At 37.9% G+C, this 26,822-nt stretch overlaps 1 protein-coding gene across 3 annotated transcripts in view; it reads right to left on the bottom strand.

The window, feature by feature from the left end:
* The window catches only part of LOC111143384 (zinc finger FYVE-type containing 9), a 200,155-nt gene that overhangs the window by 34,243 nt on the left and 139,090 nt on the right, over window positions 1-26,822 (bottom strand). For all 3 annotated transcript variants that reach the window (XM_022497088.1, XM_022497089.1, XM_022497090.1), the window contains 3 exons: window positions 13,207-13,431; window positions 11,568-11,650; window positions 1,724-1,828 (listed from right to left, as the gene is read on the bottom strand). In XM_022497088.1, coding sequence (XP_022352796.1) covers window positions 1,724-1,828; window positions 11,568-11,650; window positions 13,207-13,431 — 413 coding nt within the window. The remainder of the gene's footprint in view (window positions 1-1,723; window positions 1,829-11,567; window positions 11,651-13,206; window positions 13,432-26,822) is intronic.

Genomic DNA, 26,822 nt, shown 5'->3' with positions numbered 1-26,822 from the left:
GCACCAGCTCAAGCACATGCTCTCTCTTGGGCAAATAAATAAAATCTTTAAAAATAATAATAAAACAAATTTTAACCATTATATCAAATTCAGTTTCAAAATAAGATTTTTTTTTTTAAAGATTTATTTATTTGACAGACAGAGATCACAAGTAGGCAGAGAGGCAGGCAGAGTGAAAGAGAGGAGTAAGCAGGCTCCCCGCTGAGCAGAGAGCCTGATGCGGAACTCGATCCCAGAACCCTGAGATCATGACCTGAGCTGAAGGCAGAGGCTTTAACCCACTGAGCCACCCAGGCGCCCCATAAGATTTTTCTTTTAAACCATATATTGGACATTTTACAAACAACTTTAAGAAACTTTTCAATCTAAGCAAGACTTTTTTCTTGCCGTTTACAACAATGTGGATGGAACTAGAGGGTGTTATAGCAAGTGAAATAAATTAATCAGAGAAAGACAATTATCATATGATCTCACTGATATGTGGATTTAAGAAACAAAACAAAGAGGGGCGCCTGGGTGGCTCAGTAAGCCTCTGCCTTCGGCTCAGGTCATGATTTCAGGGTCCTTGGATCGAGCCCCGCATTGGGCTCTCTGCTCAGCAGGGAGCCAGCTTCCCTCTCTCTCTGCCTGCCTCTCTGCCTACTTGTGATCTCTGTCTGTCAAATAAATAAATAAAATCTTAAAAAAAAATAAACGAAATAGAGGATCATAGGGGAAGAGGGGAAAAATAAAACAAGATAAAATCAGAGAGGGACACAAATCATTAAGAGACTCTTAATCTTAGGAAACAAACTGAGGGTTGCTGGAGGGATGGGGGTTGAAGGGATGGACATTAAGGAGGACAGGTGATGTAATGAGCAATGGGTATTTTTTGAGACTGATGAATCACTGAACTCCACCTCTGAAACTAGTAATATATTATATGTTAATTAATAGAATTTCAATTTTAAAAAAAGAAAAGAAAAAAGAATTACTGACTTTCCACAGAATCTGCATTTTAATAGGTTCAAAACCTGCAACTAAAGCCAGCCACTGTGATCAACTAAAGAATCTTATGCAGCCACCAAAGAGAAATACAGAAAGCTGAGAATTCCCAGGACAAAAAGGGTGGAGGACTTTGGCTCCAAATTCGTTGCTTCTAATAACTACATTCTTTTCATAATATTTTTATGAAAAAAAAAAAAAAAGGAAAGAGACTTCACAGGGCATATCAGCAAAGAACATTGTTTATTTCATTCTGTAATGTGTATATAGAATGCATTATAGTTACAAAATGGAACCATTCATTAATTCAAAATGCAACCATTTATTTGCTTTTGAAATCTTACTTAAAATTCATTTTGGGAGTTAATGCTTAAATGTTAAGTATTGTCAAAAATAATATATATTCACAGTAAGAGGGAAAAATGAAAAGATCCCACAGTTAGTTATAACTGTTATAAAGTGTTATAAAGTTAATTTTATACCTTAGTCGAAATGCAAATCTGTCACTGATTACCATGGTATCAAAAGCACAATCAATGACACAACTAATGACTAAATAAATCACAAACTTAACATCTTGATTTTCTGTCACGAAATTCCTCATCACTGATCTAAGTCACATAGCGTTATGAACTGACTTCACTATCAATTAAAAAATGAAATTTATATATACTCATATATTTTTCATTTTCATTTGTGTATTTAACAATGAAAAATATGCCTTGGTGATAAATCTTACCTCATTGTATCTGTTGCTGGGAATTTTGATACTGGTTTTCCGAACTTCCATATCAACCACCAAACCTTGAACTACTGGCAATGTATACTGGTAATTTCTGAAGTCCTGGGAAAAAGCAGATTGAAGTAGAATAAAGCATTCACCAATGGCAGGATATGATTTATAGTAATAAAAGCAGCACAAGCTGATAGAATGTGAAAATTAGAAGATATTATTAATTTAAATAATAAGGAAATGTATAATGAAAACCCTAATGTGTATATTCTAGCTCTCTAATTAGATTATAAATTCTCATAAAGAAGTAGACCTGTCTCATATACACCTTATGTACAATATTAAACAAATATCTGAATACTTATTACTCTGCGTTAACTGTCTCCTCCCTCTAGAGTAAGCTCCAAGAGGTAGGGACTCTCACTTGTTTTCTTCTTGTTATATCCCAAATGCCTGGAACAGCCTAGGCACTCAATGACTATTTATAGATAAAACATATGCACATGCACATACCACATCCAGTGTGGCTGAAGCAAAGTGAGCAAGAGTGTTAGGAGTTCTGGTCACAGTGACAGCACAAAGCTAGATTTCATAGGGTTTTGTAGGCCACCATAAGGACCTTTGCCTTTACAGTGAGAAGGTTTTTGACCTATTTTAACAGATCTCTCTTACTTCTCTGTAGAATAGCCAGTAAGGGAACAAGGATAGAAGAAAGGAGATCAGATAAAAATACAAAAATAATTCAGGTAAGAGACAGTGATAACTTTGACCAAAGTGTTAACAGTTCAAAAGGCGGTGAGAAGTTATCAGATTCTAGATATATTTTGAAGAGGTAACTGACAATATCTGTCACTGGATTGAATGTGGAATGTGGAAAAAAGAGAAGAATCAAAGATGATTCTGAATTAAATGGAGGGAGCAACTGTAAGACCATGCTTCCATTTACTGAGAGGTAGAACATGATGGGAAGGGAAAAATGGCAAGTCAGAATTCTGCAGAAAAACCAAGAAAGAAAGGTGTCCTAGAAGCTAAGAAAAGAAAATGTATAGATACTGATAAGTGTTTGGATGGAATGGTGTGAAAATTGTCTTCTGACTGCTTCTATTAACTCAGGGAAATTGGGGCTGAGTCATCAGCTGAAAGTGAGAAAAGAAGAAGAGGTACTGGAAATTTGAGAAAACATGAGAGTAGGAATGTGTTATGGAGCAGGAAATATTGCCAGGTCTGAGAGCTTCTTTAATGGTATCGGTCATGAATCTAAAGCTTCTTTAATGGTATCGGTCATGAATCTAAAGCTTCTTTAATGGTATCAGTCATGAATCTAAAGACCAGAGAATGGTCTACTCTTTTTGTCTTCATCCACATTCGGGCTTGGACAAAGTTATTAATGAAGGATGAAGTAGATCCATGCAGGTATGGTCAACTGACTTTTTTTCTTTTTTTAAGATTTTATTTATTTATTTTAGAGAAAAAGTGTGAGTGGGGGGGAGAAGGGAGGGGAGAGAATCTCTGCATGGCGCCCCATGAGGGGCTTGATCTTAGGACCCTGAGATCATGACCTGAGCTGAAACTAAGAGTTAGTTGCTTGACTGAGCCACCCAGGTGCTCCAGCTGACTTTTGATAAGGGTGTGAAGCCAGATAAATGAAGAAAGGATAGTCTTTTCAACGAACAGTACTGGACCAAAAAAAAGAGTTTCTAACAATGCCTCACAATCATGAACAAAAATTAACTAAAAATGGACCATAGACTTAAATATAAAACATAAAAATAAAACTATAAGCCTTCTACAAAGAAACATGGAAGAAAATATGTGTGATGTCATTCTGGTCAATAAGTTCTTAGATATCATATAAAAAGCATGCTCCATAAAAACATTAAGAAATTAAACGTTAGGAGTGCCTGGGTGGCTCAGTCGGTTTAGTGTCTGCCTTCGACTCAGGTCACAATCCTGGGGTCCAGGGATGGAGCCCTGAGTCAGGCTCCCTGCTCAACAGGCAGCCTGTTTCTTCCTCTCCCTCTGCCCTTCACCCCTGCTTTTGCAACTCTCTCTGAAATAAATAAAATCTATAAAAAAAAAAAAAAAAAAAAAGAAACTGAACTTTAACAAAGTTAAAAACTTTTGTTCTGCGAAAGACACTGTTAAGAGGATAAAAAGATAAACCACAGGCTGGGAGAAAATATACAAATGATAAATATCTACCAAAGGACTTATATTCAGAATACATGAAAAACTCTCAAAACTCAACAACAAAATAACAATCATATTTTCTAAATAGGCAAAAATCCCAAGATTCACTAAATAAGACATAAGGAGGGCAAATTTGCACATAAAAAAAAAATGCTCTGAATAATTCATCATAAGCAGAAAACAAATTAAAATCACAAAAGTTAAGACCATTAAGTCGTTAAGCATCTGCCTTGGGCTCAGGTCCTGATCCCAGGGTCCTGAATCAAGGCCTGGCTCAAGCCCTGCTCAGTGGGGAGACTGCTTGTGTTCCCTCTCTCATTCCCCTTGCTTGTGTTCCCTCTCTCACTGTGTCTCCCTCTGTCAAATAAATAAATAAAATCGTTAAAAAAAAATTAAGACCATTAAACTCCTATTGGAATGGCAAAAATTAAAAACAAAAAAAAAAAGAGAGAGAGAAATAACAAGTGCTGGCAAAAAAAAAAAAAAAAAAAAAAAGAATTCCTTATATTCCTTGTGAATACTAGAGGCATTCACTACTACTAGAGGCATGTTGGAAAAGAATTCCACAGTTCTATATAACACTGAATGTACAATATGGCTTAACTATTCTATTCCAGGTATTTACCCAAGAGAAAGGAAAACTAATGCTCACTCAAAATTTCATACATGAATGTTTGCAGTAGCTTTATTCATAACCAAAAATGAGAAATAACCCACAGATCCATCAACAGGTAAATGGATAAACTGTGGTTCTTACATACAACTGAATACTACAAAGCAATAAAAATGAATGAACTATTGATATGGAAGGTTACCAGAATATGCCACCTGAAAATATGTCTCCATTAATCACTCTTTGGCCAGTCTAATTTATTGGGCCTCAGACAAAGAACCAAACATAGGTAGAGGAAAAGATTATTTCCTCTCCAACAACATACATAACACAGATGAATCTTAAATGCATTATGATAAGTAAAAGAAGCCAGACTGAAAAGTCTACGTACTATATAATTCCAATTATATGACAGTCACAGAATCTAAAACTATAGGGACAGAGGATCAATGAGGTGCACTAGCAAATTTTCTGGAGTGACAAAAGAACTGTTCTATATCTTAACTGCAACAGTGGTGGTAACATAATTCTTTACATTTGTCAAAACTTTGAGAAGTATACTCTACAAAAGGTGAATTTAACTGCACATAAATAAAAATGAATTTTTTTAAGAAAGATAAATTTAACTAGAGTTTACATTTTGCTGGGCCACCACAACAAAGGGTAAGAGAGAGAAAGAGAGAAAGAAACAGAGAAAGAGAGAGAAACCAGAATTACATTTAAAAAAAAAAGTGATTTTAATGATAAAACCGTGGAATCTTAAGGTAGGGAGAGGGAAAGGCAAGGGGAGTGAGAGACAATGGAAAAGTGTTAGAATCAATAGATTATAAGTCTTAGTAAGCTAGCGACAGAGAAGAGGGTTTAAAGGGTTTTATTTTTTTATTTTTTATTTTTTTTTAAAGATTTTATTTATTTATTTGACAGAGAGATCACAAGTAGGGAGAGAGGCAGGCAGAGAGAGAGGAGGAAGCAGGCTCCCTGCCGAGCAGAGAGCCCGATGCGGGGCTCGATCCCAGGACTCTGAGATCATGACCTGAGCCGAAGGCAGTGGCTTAACCCACTGAGCCACCCAGGCGCCCCTAAAGGGTTTTAAAATAAGGCTCCTCCAAATGTGCCACTTTGACCTGCAGGCAATTGAGACCCTGTAGGCTCAAGAGAAACTTTTGCCCTTGTTTAAACTACCTGAGGGGCTTTCTCAGAATTAGAGTTATTATCAGAGATAAATTCTATCTGAGACCCATCTGTATGGTAGGGCAAACATGTAAATAATTACCAAACATTTGCTCTTAATTTTATTGCCTTGTGAACTGCCCTCCTCCCTTTGGAAGCCCCAGGCCCCTATCCCATTCCTTAGCTCAGGATGGCATATATAACTCATTTTACCTTTCTGTTTTTGAACCCTCCTGTATGTGAGGTTCTCATATATACAAAGTTAAATTCAATTTTCTGCTGTAATCTGTCTCATGTCAATTTAATTCTTAGACCAGCTAACATAGACTATCAGGGTATCCTTGAAAGAGAAAAAATTTTCCTCCCTAACGGTGGTGATGGAGAGCAAGATACTTCAGGAGATAACCCACTAAAAGTTTATATAATGGATTGATATAAAAGGCCATAAAGTTTATATAAGTGGATTGATATAAAAGGCCATAAAACTAGATTATTAGTTTATGCTACTAGATTACAGGATAAATATCTCCTTTTCATTCTACAGCAGATTATAATCAGCAAGAAAAATTACCTTGTCAAAAATGTGACTAAAAACTAAAGTTGCCAGGGAGTGATAAAGCCATGGGAACTAGAGTAAAGGGAGGGAGGGAGGGAGACAAAGAGAGAGAGAGAGAAAGAGATCCTGTAGATTTAAAATATAATTTCAAAATTTCTACTTCTGGGGGTGCCTGGGTGGCTCAGTTGGTGGAACATGCAACTCTTGCTCTCAGGGTCATGAGTTGGAGTCCCACATTGGTTGTAGAGATTACTTAAGAAAATAAATAAAATAACATAAAATAAAATGTCCACTTCTGGCCAAAATGGAGAGAAGAGGCCTGGATTTACCCTCCTGCCTGAAAACAAAACAAAACAAAACAAAAAAACAAAAACAAAAACAAAATGCACAGAACACATGAAACAATGATTTCAAAGACACTGAATCTCAGGCCACAAAGAACAGTGATTCCTGAGAGGCAGGAAACAAACAAGACGAGCTCTATAAGTATCCAGGTTATGCCTCGAAAACAGTTTCCAAGCTCAGGTGTAGGAAGGGGAAACCCAGGGAGAGCTAGCAGATTTCCTGAGTTGAGGAGATAAAACTGAGAATCCAAAAACCCAAGGTGGCTAGAGTTCACAGGACAGAGTATCAGAGAGGAGAACACTGCAGAGAAGAGGTCCAAAGATTTGCAGAGTGTCTCACTCCAGAATTCAGCAAAGTTCGGATCAGTGAATGTGTGTGAGAAAACTTTGTAAGGCCAGTGCAGAAACTACCTGAAATGATTACTGGGAACATTATCTGTTACACAGGTGTGGGAATAGTGCCTGGTCTTAAAAACCAGAGCAGTAAACCTCATATTCAATGGGCATTAGGTTAGAATATTCTTACATGACAAAGAATTTGGCTGGCCTTTGTTCAGGTTCCTGAGAGGTAGCCTCCAAACCCCTGAATTTCCTGAATGATAAGAATGTCTTCGTTATTCAGTGGTGGATCCCTGATAGTCTATGTTAATTTAGTGACTCATGGTGGGTCCTCAGATAGTTTATGGGAACAAGATAATTCAGGATGGGGGCTGGTCATCCCAGAAAGATCAATCATGTGATTAGAAGATGGGGCCTTGAGGCACATGATATCAGGGGGGCTTGAGACTGAGTTCAATCACATGGCCAATGACTCAGTCAGTCATGCCGATGTAAGGAAACTCCAATAAAAACTCAGGACACAAAGTACAGGTGCTTACTCTGTGCATGTTATATATCAATGTATCAGCAGGGTGACATGTCCCAGAGGACACAGAGGCTTCTTGTGTGGGTTTCTCCCAGACCTTGTACTATATGTCTCTTCTTCTGACTGGCCCTGATTTGTATTTCCTTTATTATAATAAAACTGTAATCACAAGTATTATATACCTTGCTGAGTTCTGTGAATCAGTCCAGTGAATTATCAAAACTGAGAGGGCAGTGGGAATGCTAACATTTGTATCCAGTTAGTCAGAAGTATAGGTAGCCTGGGAACCCCTAAACTTGAAGCTGGTGCCTAAAGTAACAACAGTCTTGTGGGGCACCTGGGTGGCTCAGTTGTTAAGCATCTGCCTTAGGCTCAGGTCGTGATCCCAGAGTACTAGGATCAAGCCCTGCATCGGGCTCCCTGCTCAGTGTGGAGTCTGTTTCTCTTGTGTTCCCTATTTTTTTTTTTTTAAAGATTTTATTTATTTATTTGATAGACGGAGATCACAAGTAGGCAGAGAAATAGGCAGAGAGAGAGAGAAGGAAGCAGGCTCCCTGCTGAGCAGAAAGCCCGATGAGGGGCTCGATCCCAGGACCCTGGGATCATGACCTGAGCCAAAGGCAGAGGCTTTAACCCACTGAGCCACCCAGGCGCCCCTTGTGTTCCCTCTCTTGGTGTCTCTTTCTCCCTGTCAAATAAATAAATAAAATCTTAAAAAAAAAAAAAAAAGTCTTGTAAAGAAATGTGCCTTTGATCTGTGAAGTTTGGCCTAATTCCAAATAGGACCAGAGTCATTACAAGTAATCAGAAGGGTCTTGCCTTAGTGGTGGGGAATAATTAGTACTATAGTAAACAAGACTTTGGTTCCACCTTACAAATATTTTTTTTTAAGTTTTTTTTTTAAATCTATTTGACAGAGAGAGAGAGAGATCACAAGTAGGCAGAGAGGCAGGCAGAGAGATAGGGGAAAGTAGGCTCCCAGCCGAGCAGAGAGCCTGATGTGCAGCTCGATCCCAGGACCCTGAGATCATGACCTGAGCTGAAGGCAGAGGCTCAACCCACTGAGCCACCCAGGCATCCCCACCTTACAAATCTTAAAAGCAAGACTGAAAGGATCAAACTATTTCTAGGTAAATTAACTGCCTTACTTGTAACAGAACTCAAGAATATTTACAGAATACAAAAAGATCCAGCACCCAGTGTGGAGAAATCATATTTGGCATCCAATAAGAAATTTAAAAATACCAAGCGTGCAAAGAAGCAGGAAAATACAACTCAAAGTAAGAGGGTAGTTAATCGATGGAAACTGAACTAGAACTGATAGAGATCTTAGAATTACCAAACAAAAACATTATAAGGTTCCAATGATCATATTCCAGATGTTTAAAAAATTAAGTACAGGCATATGGGATATAGAAAAGACTTAAGTCAAACTTCCAGAGATGAAAATTATAATGAGTGAGATCACCTCCCCCCCCCCAAAATGGAACTGACAGCTTTAACAATACAAAATAAAAGATTCTTGACTTGAAGTCTCAACAGTAAAAACCATTCAAAATGAAACACAAGGAAGAAAAAAAAAGACAGAAAAATTAAAAAAAAAAAAGAAAAGAAAAAGGAGCATTAGTGAGCTGTGAACAATTTCAAGCAGCCTAATATGTCTATAACTAAATTAGAGTCCCTGAAGAAGAGGAGGAGGTAGACAGCAAATGTTGTTTGATAAAAACTACAAACTCACAAAAACTAAGAAGCTCAACAAATTCCAAGCACAAGAAACACACTCAAAAAAAAAAAAACATAAAAAGTACATAATCATATTGTTTAAAACCAGTAATAAAGCACACAGAGAAGGAAAAAATATTACACAGACAGGAACAAAGAGGGAACATGGACTCCTCGTCTGAAACAATGCAAACCAGAAAACAGTAAAGTCATTGCTATTCATCTTTAAAATACTCAAAGAAGAGGTGCCTGCGTGGCTCAGTGGGTTAAAGCCTCTGCCTTCGGCTCAGGTCATGATCCCGGGGTCCTGGGATCCACCCCATGTCGGGCTCTCTGCTTGGCAGGGAGCCTGCTTCCCTTCCTCTCTCTCTGCCTGCCTCTCTGCTTACTTGTGATCTCTGCCTGTCAAATAAATAAACAAAAAAAAAATCTTAAAATACTTAAAGAATAAAACTGCCAACCTAGAATTCTATATCCAGCAAAAATATTTTTCAAATATGAAGGTAAAATAAAGATACTGTTAGAAATACAAATGCCAAACAAGTTTCTTTTCTTTTCTTTTCTTTTTTTTTTTAAGATTTTATTTATTTGACAGAGAGAGATCTCAGGTAGACAGAGAAGCAGGCAGAGAGAGAGGGAGAAGCAGTCTCCCCACCGAGCAGAGAGCCCGATGCGGGGCTCGATCCCAGGACCCTGAGATCACAACCTGAGCTGAAGGCAGAGGCTTAACCCACTGAGCCACCCAGGCGCCCCGCCAAACAAGTTTCTTACCAGAAGACCCACATGACAATAAATGTTAGGAAATCTTTTAGGCAGAAGGAAAACAACACCGGATGGAAATACAGATTTACACAAAGGAATGAAGATCACTGAAAATGGCAACTACACAAGTAAAGCTACAAGAGTTTTTCTTATCAGGGCACCTGGGTGGCTCAGGTTAAAGCCTCTGCCTTCAGCTCAGGTCATGATCCCATGATCAGAGAGCCCCACATCGGGCCCTCTGCTCAGCAGGGAGCCTGCTCCCCCAACCCTCTGCCTGCCTCTCTGCCTACTTGTGATCTCTGTCAAAGAAATAAATAAAATCTTAAAAAAAAAAAGAGTTGGGACGCCTGGGTGGCTCAGTTGGTTAAGCAGCTGCCTTCAGCTCAGGTCATGATCCCGGCGTCCTGGGATCGAGTCCCGCATCGGGCTCCTTGCTTGGCAGGGAGCCTGCTGCTCCCTCTGCCTCTGCCTGCGCTCACTCTTGCTCCTCTCTCTCTGACAAATAAATAAAGAAAATCTTAAAAAAAAAAAAAAGTTTTTCTTATTACTGAAATCTCTTTAAAACATAGTAAAAGCTATAATAACAAATATAAGACAGAGTAAGGAAATAAATCCATCCCCTAAAAAGCAACTAAAAAGCTGGGTAAATAGTTTTTTAAAAACAACCATTATGATGTTCTGGAGTTAGTACAAAGGCATACAACATGCTGAGCTGTGTTTATTCGTGAAAGCTACTAAACTTCAAGCAAGCATAGTAGAGCTGAGTCCGTGATCTTTCTTGGGGCTGCACCCTAGCCCTCGCAGGTGGTTCAAGGTAGTTTGTGAAAACATCAGCTCTGCTACTTGAAGGATCTTACTTGGAGTGGTAGCAGCTGCAGTGGTAATTTCAGTGGCTAGCGGGAACAGAGGGCCAGCAGCTCAGTTAGCTTGAGGTTGTTAGCCTATTTGGGGAAAGTAACAAGCAGGTAGACTAGCCAGAGATTTAACAAAGGTTCTGGGAGGTGAGAAAACCATAGCAAGCTTCATAAACTCTCCAAATACCCAGGATTGACCTTGGTCTATGCACACATACAGCAAAGGCCTTAGTGGGCCCAAGCCAAACAATATCCTTAGTCAAAAGAGTCAGAGCCTGTGCAAGTGCAAAGGTACATGGGAGAGCCCAGAGGAAAGGAAAAGAATAAAGTGTGAATCCCAACCTATACACAAATCCATCAGAAAAGAATGAATACCTTACTTGCTTAAGGTATTTGAATAAATCTCTGAGCAATCCTGGGCTAAACAATAAGCTATACAGACAAAGGGGACACTGATATGATATGGTACGCTTAAAATAAAAACAAGACAGAATGCTAGGTGCTTTAAATATACATTACCTCTAGACCTCAAAATAATCCTGCAAGGTAACTTCGATAGTAAGTGTATAACGAAGGGCTGAAATCCTGTACTATTTCCACTCCAAAACACCATATACTTTCCAAAGAATATATATGTTGCTCTTTTCCTACAGCATAAATCTCCACTTGCCTGAAGCAGCAGGGGTATGACTATTAACAAAAAATGAAATCCCTCTCTTCCTTCTTCTGTACAAACCCCAGTAAGAAAGAAGGCAATAAAAATCTCCAACTTACTGCAAGAAGATTCATGATGGTATGCCCCGTCTCTCCAAACAATGGCTTCCGAAATCTGACACTGAAGAGTGGGCATGGATAAACTATGGAAATGAGAAATAATGAGACTAAGTCTGACAGCTTAATATTTTGGTAAAAGAGAGACATCAGGGTTCATAAAATTTTCAAAATATAAATGGAATAACTGTTTTAGATCATATGAAATTTAGGGGTCAAAAGTATTTAGCACGGTAGCATCAAAGACAAATTCTGAGCCTTCTACAAACCATACCAGAGTAAGTCTTTTGATGACCAGAATAAGCCTTTTGATGCCCAGAATAAGCCTTTTGATGCAGCAGTCTTAAAAATGAACTACAAAGTCTTAGGCAGCACTCTTCTTCAAACTGGATTAATATGATCTGGGGAAACAAATCTCTCCTAATTCTTCTGTGTTCACTCTTATATACCTCCCCACCAGGATCCTCCTTAGAACAGCCAAACATGAGGTGACCTATTACTTGGCTTACTCTTTGAATGTTAGGGGGTGAACTGCCTGTACAAGACAGGAAGATAACATGTTTCCTCTGCATACAATCCTTTCCTTTCCCTACTTCATTTAGCTGATTCATATGCCTCTTTCACAATTCAGTCCAGAAGTAAACTGGTTCAAGAAATGTTCCTTATCCAACTCCTTCATTCTTGGTGAAGTTAGAGTCCATCTCAGAACTCCAAGAGAACTTTGTTAACTTTGAACATGTGTTTTAATACAATATACTACTGTAATCATGATTTCTGTATGTCTTCCTTACAAAGGTTTCTAAGAACCTGTAACCATGTCTTAACTATTTCTAAATTCCTAGGATTTGTTACAAATGGTAGGCCTTTATCAAATTCTTACTGAATGAGTAAGTGAAAGAATGAAGCTGAAAGCATATACTATTTTATGATTCATAAAATAGTTTTTCATTATTTCATTTGATCCTCTTAACAATCTTACATAACGTAAAAGGCAAGTATTATTTTTTCCAGTTCAGAAGAAACTGACAGATTAAGTGATTTGCCCAAAGGTACAGCGCTAGTAAGTCACAGAGTTAAGAATCTTGTTCAAATGGTCCAATTCCTAGACCACAGCAATTCTGATCAGGTAAAAATATAGTTTAAAATAAAACTTACATTTAAGCCTTAATGTCTTAAAAGAAACCTCATAACTTAGTTGTATGACTTCCACAATGGGCAAGGAAGCTCTTCTACTACTCACTTTACCAACTGAAAGTTGATCGCTATACCACTAGTTTCTAGTACCTGTTATGTTATATAAGATATACTTTGTCATAACTGTTTTCCAACAAAATAGCAAAAAAAAAAAAAAATTCACTACAGATACTGTAAAAGGTTACTTGTTAAAGTCCAATACATTTTTTCTGAAGATGAACTTAAGTTTATATGGTATTAAATAATCACTAACTTCCTATTTTGAGATTTTTAGTCCTTACCATTAAAGCTAAAATAAGTAAAGACAATGGCCAAATTTAGCTTAGCTACTTCAAAAGACTTCTGTTGGGACTGTATCACTGGGGGTTGGGGGTCTGATTATCTCAGGCCTTTATTTAGCCATCACATTTTGGTTATATAGCATAGAAGAATCTATTTTACTACTTACGTCGATATTCAGCTCCAAGTCTTAACATTAGTCGGATGGGAAACACTTTAGCCCAAGGAGTTTCCCATTTCTGGATGAGAATCCCAAACAAGTAAGGTGGGGTTGGGAGTACTAGGTCTTGCAGTGACTGGTAGGTAGATGTCACATATAAGAATCCACCATGTTCTTTACTGCCAAGGAAACTCTGACTGAAGAAGGAATGTCCCAAGTTGCCCACAACATTTCCTAAAACAAAAAGTTCATTAATTATTCTATCAATAAATCAATCATATTCTTAGTAATCATTATTACTTAACATTGGGCCAGACATGGCCAAATACTAATTCCCAAACTTTCATTATGAAAGACATGTTTATAATGTTGTGGTTTTTTTTTTTTTTTTAAGATTTTATTTATTTATTTGACAGACAGAGATTACAAGTAGGCAGAGAGGCAGGCAGAGAGGAGGAAGCAGGCTCCCTGCTGAGCAGAGAGCCCTATGCGGGGCTCGATCCCAGGACTCTGAGACCATGACCCAAGCCGAAGGCAGAGGCTTTAACCTACTGAGCCACCCAGGCGCCTCTATAATGTTTTTTTGTTTTGTTTTGTTTTAAAGATTTTATTTATTTATTTGACAGAGATTACAAGTAGGCAGAGAGGCAGGCAGAGAGAGAGGAGGAAGCAGGCTCCTTGCTGAGCAGAGAGCCCTATGCGGGGCTCAATCCCAGGACTCTGAGACCATGACCCAAGCCGAAGGCAGAGGCTTTAACCCACTGAGCCACCCAGGCGTCCCTATAATGTTGTTTTTTTAATAAAGGTATTTATTAAATGAAAATTTGTTTTCCAATGTTATCAGGGCCTCTGGTGAGCATGAAATAGCTTATGTTATCACACTGTAGAAGTCTACCTAGCCAAAAACCAAAAATATTGATGCCTTCCTTAGATTGGACAGCTCTATTGTCTAAATTAGAAGTCTCAGGGTAAGAATTACTGCCCCAAAAGTCATTTAAAAAAATGTTACTACTAGGTACCTGTTCTTGCAGAGCTTACAATCTCATTGGGTGAATAAAGTCAACTCATGAACATAACAAATTAAGAGTAAGTACAGTTATGTATGAGACATTGAGGGAAGAAAATTCATGGAGAAGGTAGTATCATAGGATTTGTGAGTGAGACAAATACGGGTGAGACAAATATGAATCATAATGTAGCGTTTATTTAAATTCATATTAGTTTTTTTCCTTCTAGCTGCAAAAGCTCTTGACTAAGCACTTTCTAACTCAAATTTTTTTACATGAAACAGTGACAAATCAGCCTTTCATTAGGAAGACATTTTCCTCAGTTTGGAATTACAAAAGAACTTCCCAACAGGAGCTGTCTCGTAACAGTAGATAGGTTCCCTAGACATGTGTAAACGTCTTCTGATATTTCTGAAAGCAGTAACAGCAAATGCAGAAATCCTCATCAGCAAACTTAACGCTTACTTTCCTGGAAAACTAGAGTCTGTTCACAGAACAGTTCAATGATGGCTCACTGATTCCTTGAAGGAAGTAGGAAGCTATGCTGACAGTAGGGTCCACAAGTGAAGGAAACAACTCCCCACAAAATTTGGAGAAGCTTTGTGGCTGACAGCCATGTTCACCTGAACATCATCATCTGCCAAAGACATTTACGGGCAGTACTCTTGCCCCAGGATTAACCAAATCTGGCTGCACATTTGATCTTCTGGGCCAGATCTATAAAAACAACAACAAAAAAAATCCCCATATCAAGGAAGCAGTATGGTATTTGGGGAAAAAAGAAAAAAATCACAGATTGTGTAGTCACAGAGGTATGGGTTTGAATACTAGTTCAATCACTATTATGTGATTTGGGGACAAGTAATAGCTATGTAAAAATGGGGAAAATTACAAATTTCAGACCTGTTGTGAAGAATAAATGATAGAATTTCTCCAAAATGCCTAACAGCATCATGGCACACAATGTGTTCTCATAAACTTGCAGCTATTATTGTTATAATTTACATATACATATAATGATCAGCCAAGTATTATAGTCTTTGCTTTGCTTTATCAAAGATTTTAGAATAAGATTTGTATAAATTTTCATCTTTTAATCTGGGGGAGGAGAATGAGAGGCAAAAGAGATGGAAGATATTTTTTCCATCCATAATGTACAGTACACAGTATCATTCCTCTAAAGTTCTAATAAGAGCATAATGTTTATGTTTCTTAAGATTGGCCTAGTGTATACAACTCGAAGGTGAAAACTATGTTGGCTTGGTATTCAAAACATTCATGCATCATCCCTTTGGGGATTTCCCTATTAGAGACTGGATTATGTATGGATAATCTATTACTGGTTATTTTTCCAGATATTACCTTTTTGCTTCTACCACCTAACAACCTCCTCCTCCCTCTCTCAATCACACGTGGATTCCTCACTATGCCCCTTTATAAAATATATGTTATCCTGTAAGCATCTATTTTCTTTAAAAAAATTCTTTTAAGGTAAGTCTCTATCAATCTTAATGAGTGATTTAGTTTAGATTGTTACATACCACCTCATCTATAAACAAGTAGCATTCCACAGGTATAGATACCAGGAAAAATAAAACACTGGGTTTGAGAATTTGACAAAGACAGGCTTTCACTGAAAATTTAATCTGGGGTTCTTGAACTCATAAAGTCTATTATAGATTTGTTTATACATGTACTTCTCTATGGAAACATTCAATACAATGAATCCACTGAATTAATTCTATATGCCCCAAGACCACTATGGAATCCATATAAATAGATACAAATTCTTGCTTCTGAGCTTAAATGACCTGACAAGTATATCAAAGGTTTTATATCAATAGCTTACAAAGCAATTTCCCATGACTTTGATCAGATAATCATCAGATCAACAGCAGGTGTCATTTCTCTGAACTTCTGGATTTTTATTTTACAGGTGAAGAAACTGAAGGTTAGGAGTAGAGGTGAAGTGACTCTCAAAAGACGCAGGATAAAATAAGCAGCAAAGTAAGATCTAGAAAGCAGATCTTTCAATCTCCTAGTCTTTCTATATATCATACTATCTTTAAAATATATACATATACATGTAGTAATCTGCAATTTTCCATCTTAAATTTGGAATTTTAACTTTGTTCTTCAAAGTGCTTACAGCTACCTTCGATTCAAATTCGATTCAAATACAACTTTGTATCTAGCAACAGCTTCCTTTTGTTTCAAAGCATGTTTATCCTCACAACTAACTTGAATGGAACAATTTCCAAACAAATGGTTTAAGAAATAGTAATATCGTGAATATTAACATATAACTAAACCTCAAACTATCAAAAGAATTTAGATAGTCCCTTGGTGTTCTTTGTAAGACAGTAAACTGCAGTTAAGCAGGAGTATTTCAGAAAAGGTCATTTCCTCAGTTTAAAGCATCTGTAAGATTTACCATGTAACTTCAAAAAGTTCAAAAGGCAGTTTACAGCTTTTTTAAAACAAGGGATTTAGAGAAGACACAGCTGAATTCAAACCTGGGTTCAGCCACTAATCAACTATGTGTTTGATCTTTGGCAAGTTACTTAGACCCTTGGTGCCTCTCAGTTTCCTCATATGTAAAATGGGGACAAGAACAGTATGAATCACAGAGTTGTAGTTGAGAAGAAATGAAACAGTACACATAAAACAATAAATATGGCCTAGCACATAGTGAGTGCTCAAAAAATACTAGAGAGGCAACTGGGTGGTGCAGTCCATTAAGCATTCAACTCTGGATTTCAGCTCCGGTCGTGATCTCAGGATTGTGAGACTGAGCCCCGCATCAAGCTCCATACCTAGCAGGAAGTCTGCTTAAGACTCTCTCCCCTGGGACGCCTGGGTGGCTCAGTTGGTTAAGCAGCTGCCTTTGGCTCAGGTCATGATCCCAGCGTCCTGGGATTGAGTCCCACATCAGGTTCCTTGCTTGGCAGGGAGCCTGCTTCTCCCTCTGTCTCTGCCTGCCATTCTGTCTGCCTGTGCTTGCTCTCTCTCCCTCTCTCTCTGACAAATAAATAAAAAATCTTAAAAAAAAAAAAAAAAAAAAAGACTCTCTCCCCTTCTCCCTCTGCCCCACCCTGAGCATGCACACTCGTGTCTCTCTCAAATAAATCTTTTAAAATAATAAGATAAATAAATACTAGATATTAGTCTTAAATCAGTTCTTTGTAAATAGTCCATATTACTTTCTCATTGTCTGAAAAATTACTTTGCAAAAGCAGCAATACCATGGCTCCTTTTCTCATAGAAAGATACAAACTAAATTTAATTTACCAAAAAGATTCAGTTAATTATAAAAAGAGACGAAAAATCCAAACCATGATATAAAATCTTTAACTGGAAAAACAATACAAGAAAATTATTGATGATGATGAAAACACCAATGAAGTTCCTCCTTCCCTGGAAACACATGGGTTAGGAAACATTTTTTTTTTCCCCTATTTTAAAGCTAAAAAAGTGACCTGTTTCAGCAATACTAAAGACTATAAGCAATGAATTTTTATGGCCATGAGAAATAACAGCAAGCCACTAAAATACAAAACAATTACTGGACATTGATCGATCAATTACACATTTACCATAGGATATATATTGTTAGATACTGGTCCAAAAAAGAAGTAAAGATACACATATTAGCAGAATATTTTCTAAGATGCACAAAACCTGATAGAGTCCCAGTCATTCCACAAATATTTACAGGACACCTATCATTTTTTAATACATGTCTTATCAATTATTTATATTCTTTAGGAGACTACTATTTTAAAATCTCTTTTTTCCCCTCTTCTATAATCCACCTATATTTTTTCTTCTAAATACTTGGCAGGGATGGAAAATTGGCAAGAGATGGTGGCTTAAAAATATCTAAATACATTTCTTTCTAAGTCAATAGGGAGTACGCACCTATATTCTTAGACTGAGATAAACCTCCACATTAAAAAATAAAAAATCAAACTCCACTGTATTTGAGGCCTATAATTTTATCAGTGACATTATAAAATTAATAAAAATAAAATTCAAAAATGATTGCAGCTTATTAATAATCAACACATTAGTAATATAGTACCTTAAAATTTATTTTGCCTTTTGATAAATCTACATAAAAAATTTGTGGGGTTTTTTTTTGACAATTTTACTTATTTATTTGACAGAGAGAGACATAGCGAGAGAGGGAGCAGAAGCAGGGGGTGGGGGAGAGGGAGAAGCAGGCTTCCCGCTAAGAAGGGAGCCCTATGCAGGGCTCAATGCCAGGATCCTGGGATCATAACCTGAGCTGACGGTAGACGCTTAACAACTAAGCCATCCAGGTGCCCCTCTATAAGAAATTTAAATTAACCAAAAGTTCATCTGGTAACTACAATTTAAAGATACAAAATAAGGAAGATTTTAGTAGTTTTTTTTTTCCCAAAGATATTAAATTGTAGAAAGTTCCCAAGTAATCTGCATGAGTGACCCCTGGTATTTCTTTCTCAGGACCGGAGACACTGGGGTCTCAGAAACACTCCCAGGTTGACCTCAATAGAATTTACTCTTGTTTCCAAGTCCCAATGGGAACAAGAAGTCAGGAATAATAAGTATGGCATTTTTATTAATAGAAGTGTTCTCTCAGGACTCATTGCCTCCAGGTACTTCTCCACAAGATGACAAACAAAATACTTTCTAGTGACATCATATCAATTTATTGATTCCTTCAATCCACAGGTTCTTTTTATTAAACTTCTTCAATGTGCCAGACTATTCGTTCTAAAGGCTGGTACACAGAGTTGAGCCAGATAGATAAGTCTTGCCCTCACGGAGCTTATATTCTAAAGAAGGAAGACAAATTAACAACATCAGTTAGTAAAGTTAGAGATAAATGTTTTGAAGAAAATAAAACAAGGAAGGTAATGTAAAAGACTGGTAGGAAAAGGGGACAAAACACTTCTTTATCTAAGAGGGTCAAGGAAAAATGCTTTGAGGCAGAAACATTTGAGATCAAACCTGAATGAAGAGAAGATACCAACCAGTTAAGATCTACAAAGGAGAGCATTCCAGGTCTAGGAACAGTAAGTACAAAAGCCAATAGTTAGAAATGGGTTTGATGGGTTCAAAGGTCACAAAGGTGATCAATGTAGCTAAAGCAACTAAGGAGTAGTAAAAGATAAAGTCAAAGAAATCTTTAGACTAAATCAAATAGGATCTTATTGGCCAAAGGCATTTGGAGTTTATTCTAATTGTAGTGGGAAACCTCCAGAAGGTTTAAAGTAGCTTCAATTGGGCCTTCATACCCATTACTATGTTACACAAATATACTCTCAATTCAGAAGGATTAGATTTAGGATACCCAAAGAACCGCTGAGAGAAGATAAACATGTCTACAAACATTAAGTTACAAATGACTGAAAGGGAACAAAAAGCATTTTTCAAAGATAAATATGATTTCACTAAGTCAAATAGAGAAAGATCATATGATCTCCCCGATATGAGGAAGGGGAGATGCAACGTGCGGGGTTTGGGGGGGTAGGAAAAGAATAAATGAAACAAGATGGGATCGGGAGGCAGACAAACCATGAGAGGCTCTTACTGTAACAAAACAAACTGAGGGTGACCAGTGGGAGGAGGGTAGGGAAAGGGTGGTGGGGTTGTGGACATTGGGGAGGGTATGTGATATAGTGAGTTCTGTGAAGTGTGTAGACCTGGCGATTCACAGACCTGTACCCCTGGGACTAATAATACATTATATGTTCATAAAAAAATTAAAAATTTTTTAAAAATTATTTCACTTGCAAGGTTAGTATCTACAGTCAGTGTTTATAATTTTAATTATCTTCTTGCCTTGTTCCAAAGTTAAATCTAAAAGCTGAAAATTAATAACAGTGTAACCTTATTATGTCCATATAAATATTAATCAATTCACATTAATATTCCTCTTAAATTAATGAGTTTTTTTGAAGAGAGAATGTACTCCAGCATCCAGCACAAAAGGCAAAGAAAAATTACCCAAAACAGTGCAGAGATCAAGACTGATTTCAGAGGTTCCAACATGAAAAAGGAGTTCCAAAAGAAGAAAATGTTAGAAATGATAGAGAAGTAATATTCAAAGAGATAATAACCAAGAATTTTCCAAATTAAAGAAAGAAGTGTATTTTCAGATCAAAACTACACTTTTGGCACTAGGCAGCAAAAATAAAACTAAATCCCCATATATGTACACATACAGATCAATGGAATAATAGAGAAAGAGATCTATACACAGAATACAAACTAATATTCAAAAACAGTAACAAGGTAATTCAGTGACAAAGGAAAGACTTTTTAACAAATTGTGCTGAACAACTGGATGTCCATAAGAAAAAAAAAAAAGAACTTTTGAGCTTTACTTCTATACCTCTGTAGGGGCCAAGGGCAGGCTGCCCCTCAGATGGGCTACTTTGCCATGAAGATTAATTTGAGTTAAAAAACTGTTAAAACCCAGCAGATTCAGGAACAGCTCTTTACCTTCCACACAACTGCCTACAAAAAATTTAAATAAAGGACCTGGTCTGGGAAGAGAGCTACCTACAATATAATTACATTATACTATGAACTAGGTATGGCATATACGGAGGAACCTACCCAGGCCTGTCTGATCAAAGTTTTCTATGTCACATTGTTTCTGGGTGGCCCAAAAAATATTTGAAACATTTACTCTTTTTCATCTTCCAGTGAATTGTATTCCTTCCCTCTGCCGTCCCAGACCCCTGCCACCCCCTTCTCCTTAGTTCAGAATAACATATACACCTCACCTTGCCTGTCTTTGGAATTTCCATGTCTGTATGGATTACCCATATGTATGAATTAAATTTGATTTTCTCCTGTTGATCTGTCTCTTGTCAAGATGATTTTTAGTTCAGCTAGAAGAATCCTGAAGAGAACAGGTAATTCTTACTCCCCAACACCTCACTCCCTGTGCAAATATTATCTCAAAATGAATTATAGATCTATATGTAAGAGTTACAACTATAAAACTTTCAGATAAAAAATACAGGAGAAAATTTTTGTTACTTTGGGTTAAGGTAAATATTTCTTAAGAATCTAAAGTATAAACTATAAAAGAAAAACCAGTGAACTGGACTTAATCAAAGTTTAAAACTTAGACTCTTTAAAAGATAGTTAAGAAAATGAAAAGACAAGCCACGTCCTGGAATATAATATTTGCAAAATGCACTATCTGATAAAGGACTTATATCCAAAATTTATAAAGTACTAAAAACTCCTTAAGAAAACTCCATTTTTATTTTATTTTTTTAAAAGATTTTATTTATTTATTTGACAGAGAGAGATCACAAGTAGGCAGAGAGGCAGGCAGAGAGAGAGGGGGAAGCAGACTCCCCGCTGAGCAGAAAGCCCGATATGGGGATCTATCCCAGGACTCTGGGATCATGACCGGAGCCGAAGGCAGAGGCTTTAACCCACTGAACCACCCAGGTGTCCCAAGAAAACTGAATTTTTAAATGGGCAAAAGAAGAGCTACAGATGGTAAATAAGTATATGAAACAATGCTCATATCATTAGTCATTAAGGAAATGCAAATTAAAATTACAATGAGGTGCCACAACACACTCATTAAAAAAGCAAAAATAAAGTTTTTTTTCTTTTAGAGGCAGTATCAAGTGCTGGCAAGGATCCAGAATAATTGAAACTTTTCATACATTGCAGGTAAATGTATAAAGTACAATACATACATACATACAATCATATGGATGAATCTCAAAAGCATTATGCTAAATGAAATAAGCCAAATACAAACATGTGATTCTATTTATAAAGCCTTCTGGAAAATACAAAACTATAGGGAATGAAACCAAACTGATAGTTGCCAGGAGCAGATGTAAAGGGGAGGGGAATAAATACAAAGGGACATGAAGCAAGGTTTAGAGATGATGGAAATGTTGTGTATGCTGATTTTGGTGGTGGTTACATGACTATATCTGTTCATCCATACTCATTAAACTATGTCTGAGAAGGTGAATATTACTGTGTATAAGTTATACCTCAATAAACCTGACTATAAAAACTCACAGAAAACTCTGTAACAGACTTGCACAAAATTAAGGATAAAAAGAAAATCCTAAAAGCCCAAGGGCAGAAAAAGAAAAGGAAAAAAAAAAAAAAAACTAGACTGAAGGAGATGCCAAAAGACAAGAGTCGTATCTTCAAAGTACTTGCTAAGGGGAGGTAAAAGGAAGAAAGTAAGGAATGAGGGAACAAAGAGGAAAGGGAGGGAAAATATCCGTTAACCTAGAATTTTGTAACCAATTAATTATTCAAGAGGGATGGCAAAATAAAAAAATTTCAGACATACAAAGGCTAATAGAGTTTATGAACCACAGAGCTTCACTAAGAGAACTAAAAGATATATTTCAGCAAGAAAAGCAAGTTCAAATGGAAACACAAGGTACTGAAACAACAGATATGGAGAAAATATAATGGCAAATTTAGTAATTTTGATTGAACTGAATAATGATAGTAATCTTTGATACTGACATTGAATACTGAACTGATAATTAAATATAAATAAAAACATATTTTTCTTTTACAACAAAGGCAAACAAACTATAGGGAACAACAGTAAGACTGGTGAAGATACCAAATGAGTAAAGTAGGTTTCAGGTCTGTGTCATGCTTGGGAGGACAAAAATCCTGTATGGGAGGCAGAATTCTGTCTGCCTCCTATACATATGCCTTGTTTAATTCCCTCTCCTTGAGTGATGGCAGCACCTATGAATATAATGGAATGTACCCCCCAAGTCAGGTTATTAATCAGTGGGCTTTGAGTTAATCAGTAGGGAGATTATCAGCATGGGCTGATAAACCTAGATCTAGGGGTCAGAGATTCAAAGCAGAGACATACTCCTGCTGACCTGGAAGAAAGGAAACATCATTGTTGTAAACTATCCATGGAGCCAGGAAGCCACGGAACTGCAGGCAGCCTCTGGGAGCCAAGAGGATTACCCAACCAATAGCTATCAAGAAAATGCCACCAGCTAGGTCTATGATTTAGATAAACCTTAAACACCTCTCATTTTCCTCATCTAAAAAACAAAGAGTTTGTAGCAGATGATCTAACACACCTCCTAGTCCCAGTATTTTATGAGGTGTGAAATGATTCCTAGTTGAGGAGAGACTCTTATGGCTCACTTGTTTATGCCTCTGAAATGCTATTTACTCAGATATATATGCATATGCCCCCATCTATATTATAGATAACATTTAAAATAGCTTACATGAGTTATAGTCTGACTTTAGACATCACCATTATTTTACTATCACTTCAAAGTAATTTTGTTGTAGAATTTTGCATTTTAATCTGATAGTTCAAAATAAATTCTACTGATACATAAGGATAATTCTGAAAAGTGAGTAACCACTTATGGTAAACATATATTTTAATGACTCGTGCAATGATTCTCAGCCTTTCCTTGTTGGTATTTCTCAGAGTTCCCGTCACAGCTCTAGTCTCCTCTCAGGGACCTAACCCATTCACAACCACAGTTTCAACACTCACATAAAAGCTAGGTCTCCCAAATCTCAGATCTACTACCTGAGGTCCATACTCATATATTCATTGTTCATTTACATAACACCATCTGTTGTCAATATTTCAAATTCAACACACTGGACAAAGAACCAGCCTCCCACTCCTCTGCCAAATCTGTTCTTCTATTTATTATCTTCATGAATAAGAACAAAGTCCACTCAGATGTCCAAGTCAGAAATTTAAAGCCACTTGGACTTGTCCCCTCACCCCTCACATATAGTTACCAAACACTATTGAACTGACACATCACTGTCTTTTATTTCTTCTCAATATTCTTTGTTCCCACTGCTATTACTTAATTACTTTATTAAATCCTGATAATTTAATTTCTTACTGGATCCTGACAATAGATTTTTTAAACCAATTTTTAAAAAAGATTTTATTTATTTATTTGACAGAGAGAGCGCTCACAAGTAGAGAGAGAGGCAGGCAGAGAGAGAGGGGGAAGCAGGCTCTCCGCCGAGCAGAGAGCCCGATGTGGGGCCCGATCCCAGGACCCTGAGATCACGACCTTAGCCAAAGGCAGAGGCTTAACCCATTGAGCCACCCAGGCACCCCTTGAAAATCAATTTTGAAATAACAAAGTATAGGTGAGGATGTAGAGAAAAGAGACCCTCATGAACCATTGCTGGGAATGTAAACTGGTGCAGTCACCAAGGAAAACAGCATGGAGGTTCCTCAAAAATAAAAAATAGAACTGGGGCCCCTGGGTGGCTCAGTCAGTTGAGTGTCTGACTCCTGATTTTGGCTCAAGTCATGATCTCAGGCTCCTGGGATTTAGCCCTGCACTCAGTGTGGAGTCTGCTTGGGATTCTCTCTCTCCCTCTCTCTCTCTGCCCCTCCCTCCCTCACACTATCTCTTTAAAATAAATAAATAAAATCTTTAAATAAATAAATATAGGATTTTGTGTAAGATGGCAGAGAAGTAGGAGACCCTGTTTCAACCAGTCCCCTAAAGTGAGCTAATTACCTACCAGAACACTCTGAACACCCATGAAACCAGCTTGAGATATAGGATTATACACTTCTGAATCCCTACTGGGGCAGAAGACACCAGTGGGCAGGTAAAGCGTACTGATATCAGAGGATAAAAAGAAGGAGGAGGGAGCCACCAGAAGCAACCCATTGGAAAGTAATACCCCAATACAAAAGTGCCCTGTGATTGGGGACCAGCATTGACTTGGAGTCTAGTTAAAAGCACTCAAAAAGAGCAAAATATCTTAAAGGGCAACTGGTGGAATTGGGCAGTCACAAGCACAGGCCTAAGCCCTGGACCCAGATTGGCCACTGCAGGCAACCACCTGTGCCAGAGAAAATGCGTTAGCAGCAGAGCCTCCAGTTCCTGGTCCCAGAGCCCCCAGGGTTGCGAAGCTTAAGGGAGTCTAGTGGGCACTCTCTAGAGCCATAGCCTTTTGCATTCTGTGTTCACTGTGCGACGGGGATCTGAAACATGCTCCCCACCCGCGCCTGAGAATGTTCCATGTGGGTGCTAGCCGGTGGTCTATAGGAGAGTCTGAACACTCCCAACCTGGACTTGAAAGAACTACCCCAGACAGCAGTCCAGGCAAAGGCAGCCACCAGAAGCAGGCTCCCTAGACCAACATCCCTTGCAGTTATGGCACGGGGGTGCAGGGACAGGCGGGCGCTTCAGGCCACGGGAGACCCTCTGGAGTCTCTGCTGGGGACTAAACCTCCAAAAAGGCCGCAAAAAGTCACCAAATATCAAAAACCTCCAGAGAACAAAAGCCTGAAAAACCGGTTTCCACAGAGCCCAGCCCCTTAATAGGGAGCAGGAAGACTCAACCCAAGCAAGACTGACTGAAAAACAACATGGCAGGCCCCTCCCCCAGAAAGCCAGCCAAAAGAAGGAGCAAAAGAACCAGAGGACAACCACCACTGGGTCCCTATAAAACTGTAAAACCCCAATATCAGGGGAAAACAATTTAGCTCCCGGTATTGTCCTAAAACCTGTATATTTCATAGTACTACTTTTTTTTTTTTAAGATTTTATTTATTTGTCAGAGAGATAGAGTACAGGCAGGCAGAGTGGCAGGCAGAGGCAGAGGGAGAAGCAGGCTCTCTGCGGAGCAAGCTCCCCACGGAGCAAGGAGCCCGATGCAGGACTCGATCCCAGGACGCCAGGACGATGACCTGAGCCAAAGGCAGCTGCATTTTTTTTTTTTTTTAAGATTTTATTTATTTATTTGACAGAGAGAGATCACAAGTAGGCGGAGAGGCAGGCAGAGAGAGAGGAAGGGAAGCAGGCTCCCCGCTGAGCAAGAGCCCGAAGTGGGGCTCGATCCCAGGACCCCAGGACCACCACCCGGGTCGAAGGCAGAGGCTTTAACCCACTGAGCCACCCAGGCGTCCCCGAAGGCAGCTGCTTAACTGACTGAGCCACCCAGGTATCCCACTACTTTTATTTTTTACTCATTCTCACTAGTCTTGTCCTTTTTAATTTCTTTTAATCTACTTACCATTACAACTAGAGGTTTAATACAACATATTCCACGATAACCTTTTTAACTTGAACTTTTTTCATACATATACCTGTATTTTTTTTTCTTTTCTATTTTATTTCTTTTTAATATACATATAAATCATATAGATATAAGCTTCAAGGTAATCCTCTTTCCCTAATCAATACTACCCCTATATATAAACCACTTTTAATCTCCCTTTATCTCTGGAAAGTTGAGTCTTTTAACAAAGATATCAAGATACACCCAGTAAGAATCAAAATAACCTTCCTCGCCCACATCGAGGATTTATAACCACCCTCCCATCTTCTTCTTCTGTCAGTGTTTCTGTGTATTTGTTTTTGTTCTGGGATTACATAAATCTCATCCTTGGGGTTCATTTTGGCTGGGATCTTTTTTTTTCCCTTGTCATTTACTTTTTGTTTGTCTTTTTGTTTGTCCATTTTTGTTTGTATGCCTTATAAATCTTACCTTTGGGGCCCATTCTGGCTGGGTCTTCTTTTTTTTTTTTCTGTCTCTCTTTCTCTTTCTCTCTTTTTCTTTTTTCTTTCTTTTTGGTGG

This window comes from Enhydra lutris, unplaced genomic scaffold (assembly GCF_002288905.1).
Source record: "Enhydra lutris kenyoni isolate GAN:26980312 unplaced genomic scaffold, ASM228890v2 scaffoldscaffold9, whole genome shotgun sequence".
In the NCBI taxonomy this organism is placed as follows: Eukaryota; Metazoa; Chordata; class Mammalia; order Carnivora; family Mustelidae; genus Enhydra; species Enhydra lutris.
The sequence above is the reverse complement of the archived record's forward strand: the minus strand, read 5'-3'. Positions and strand labels throughout refer to the sequence as shown.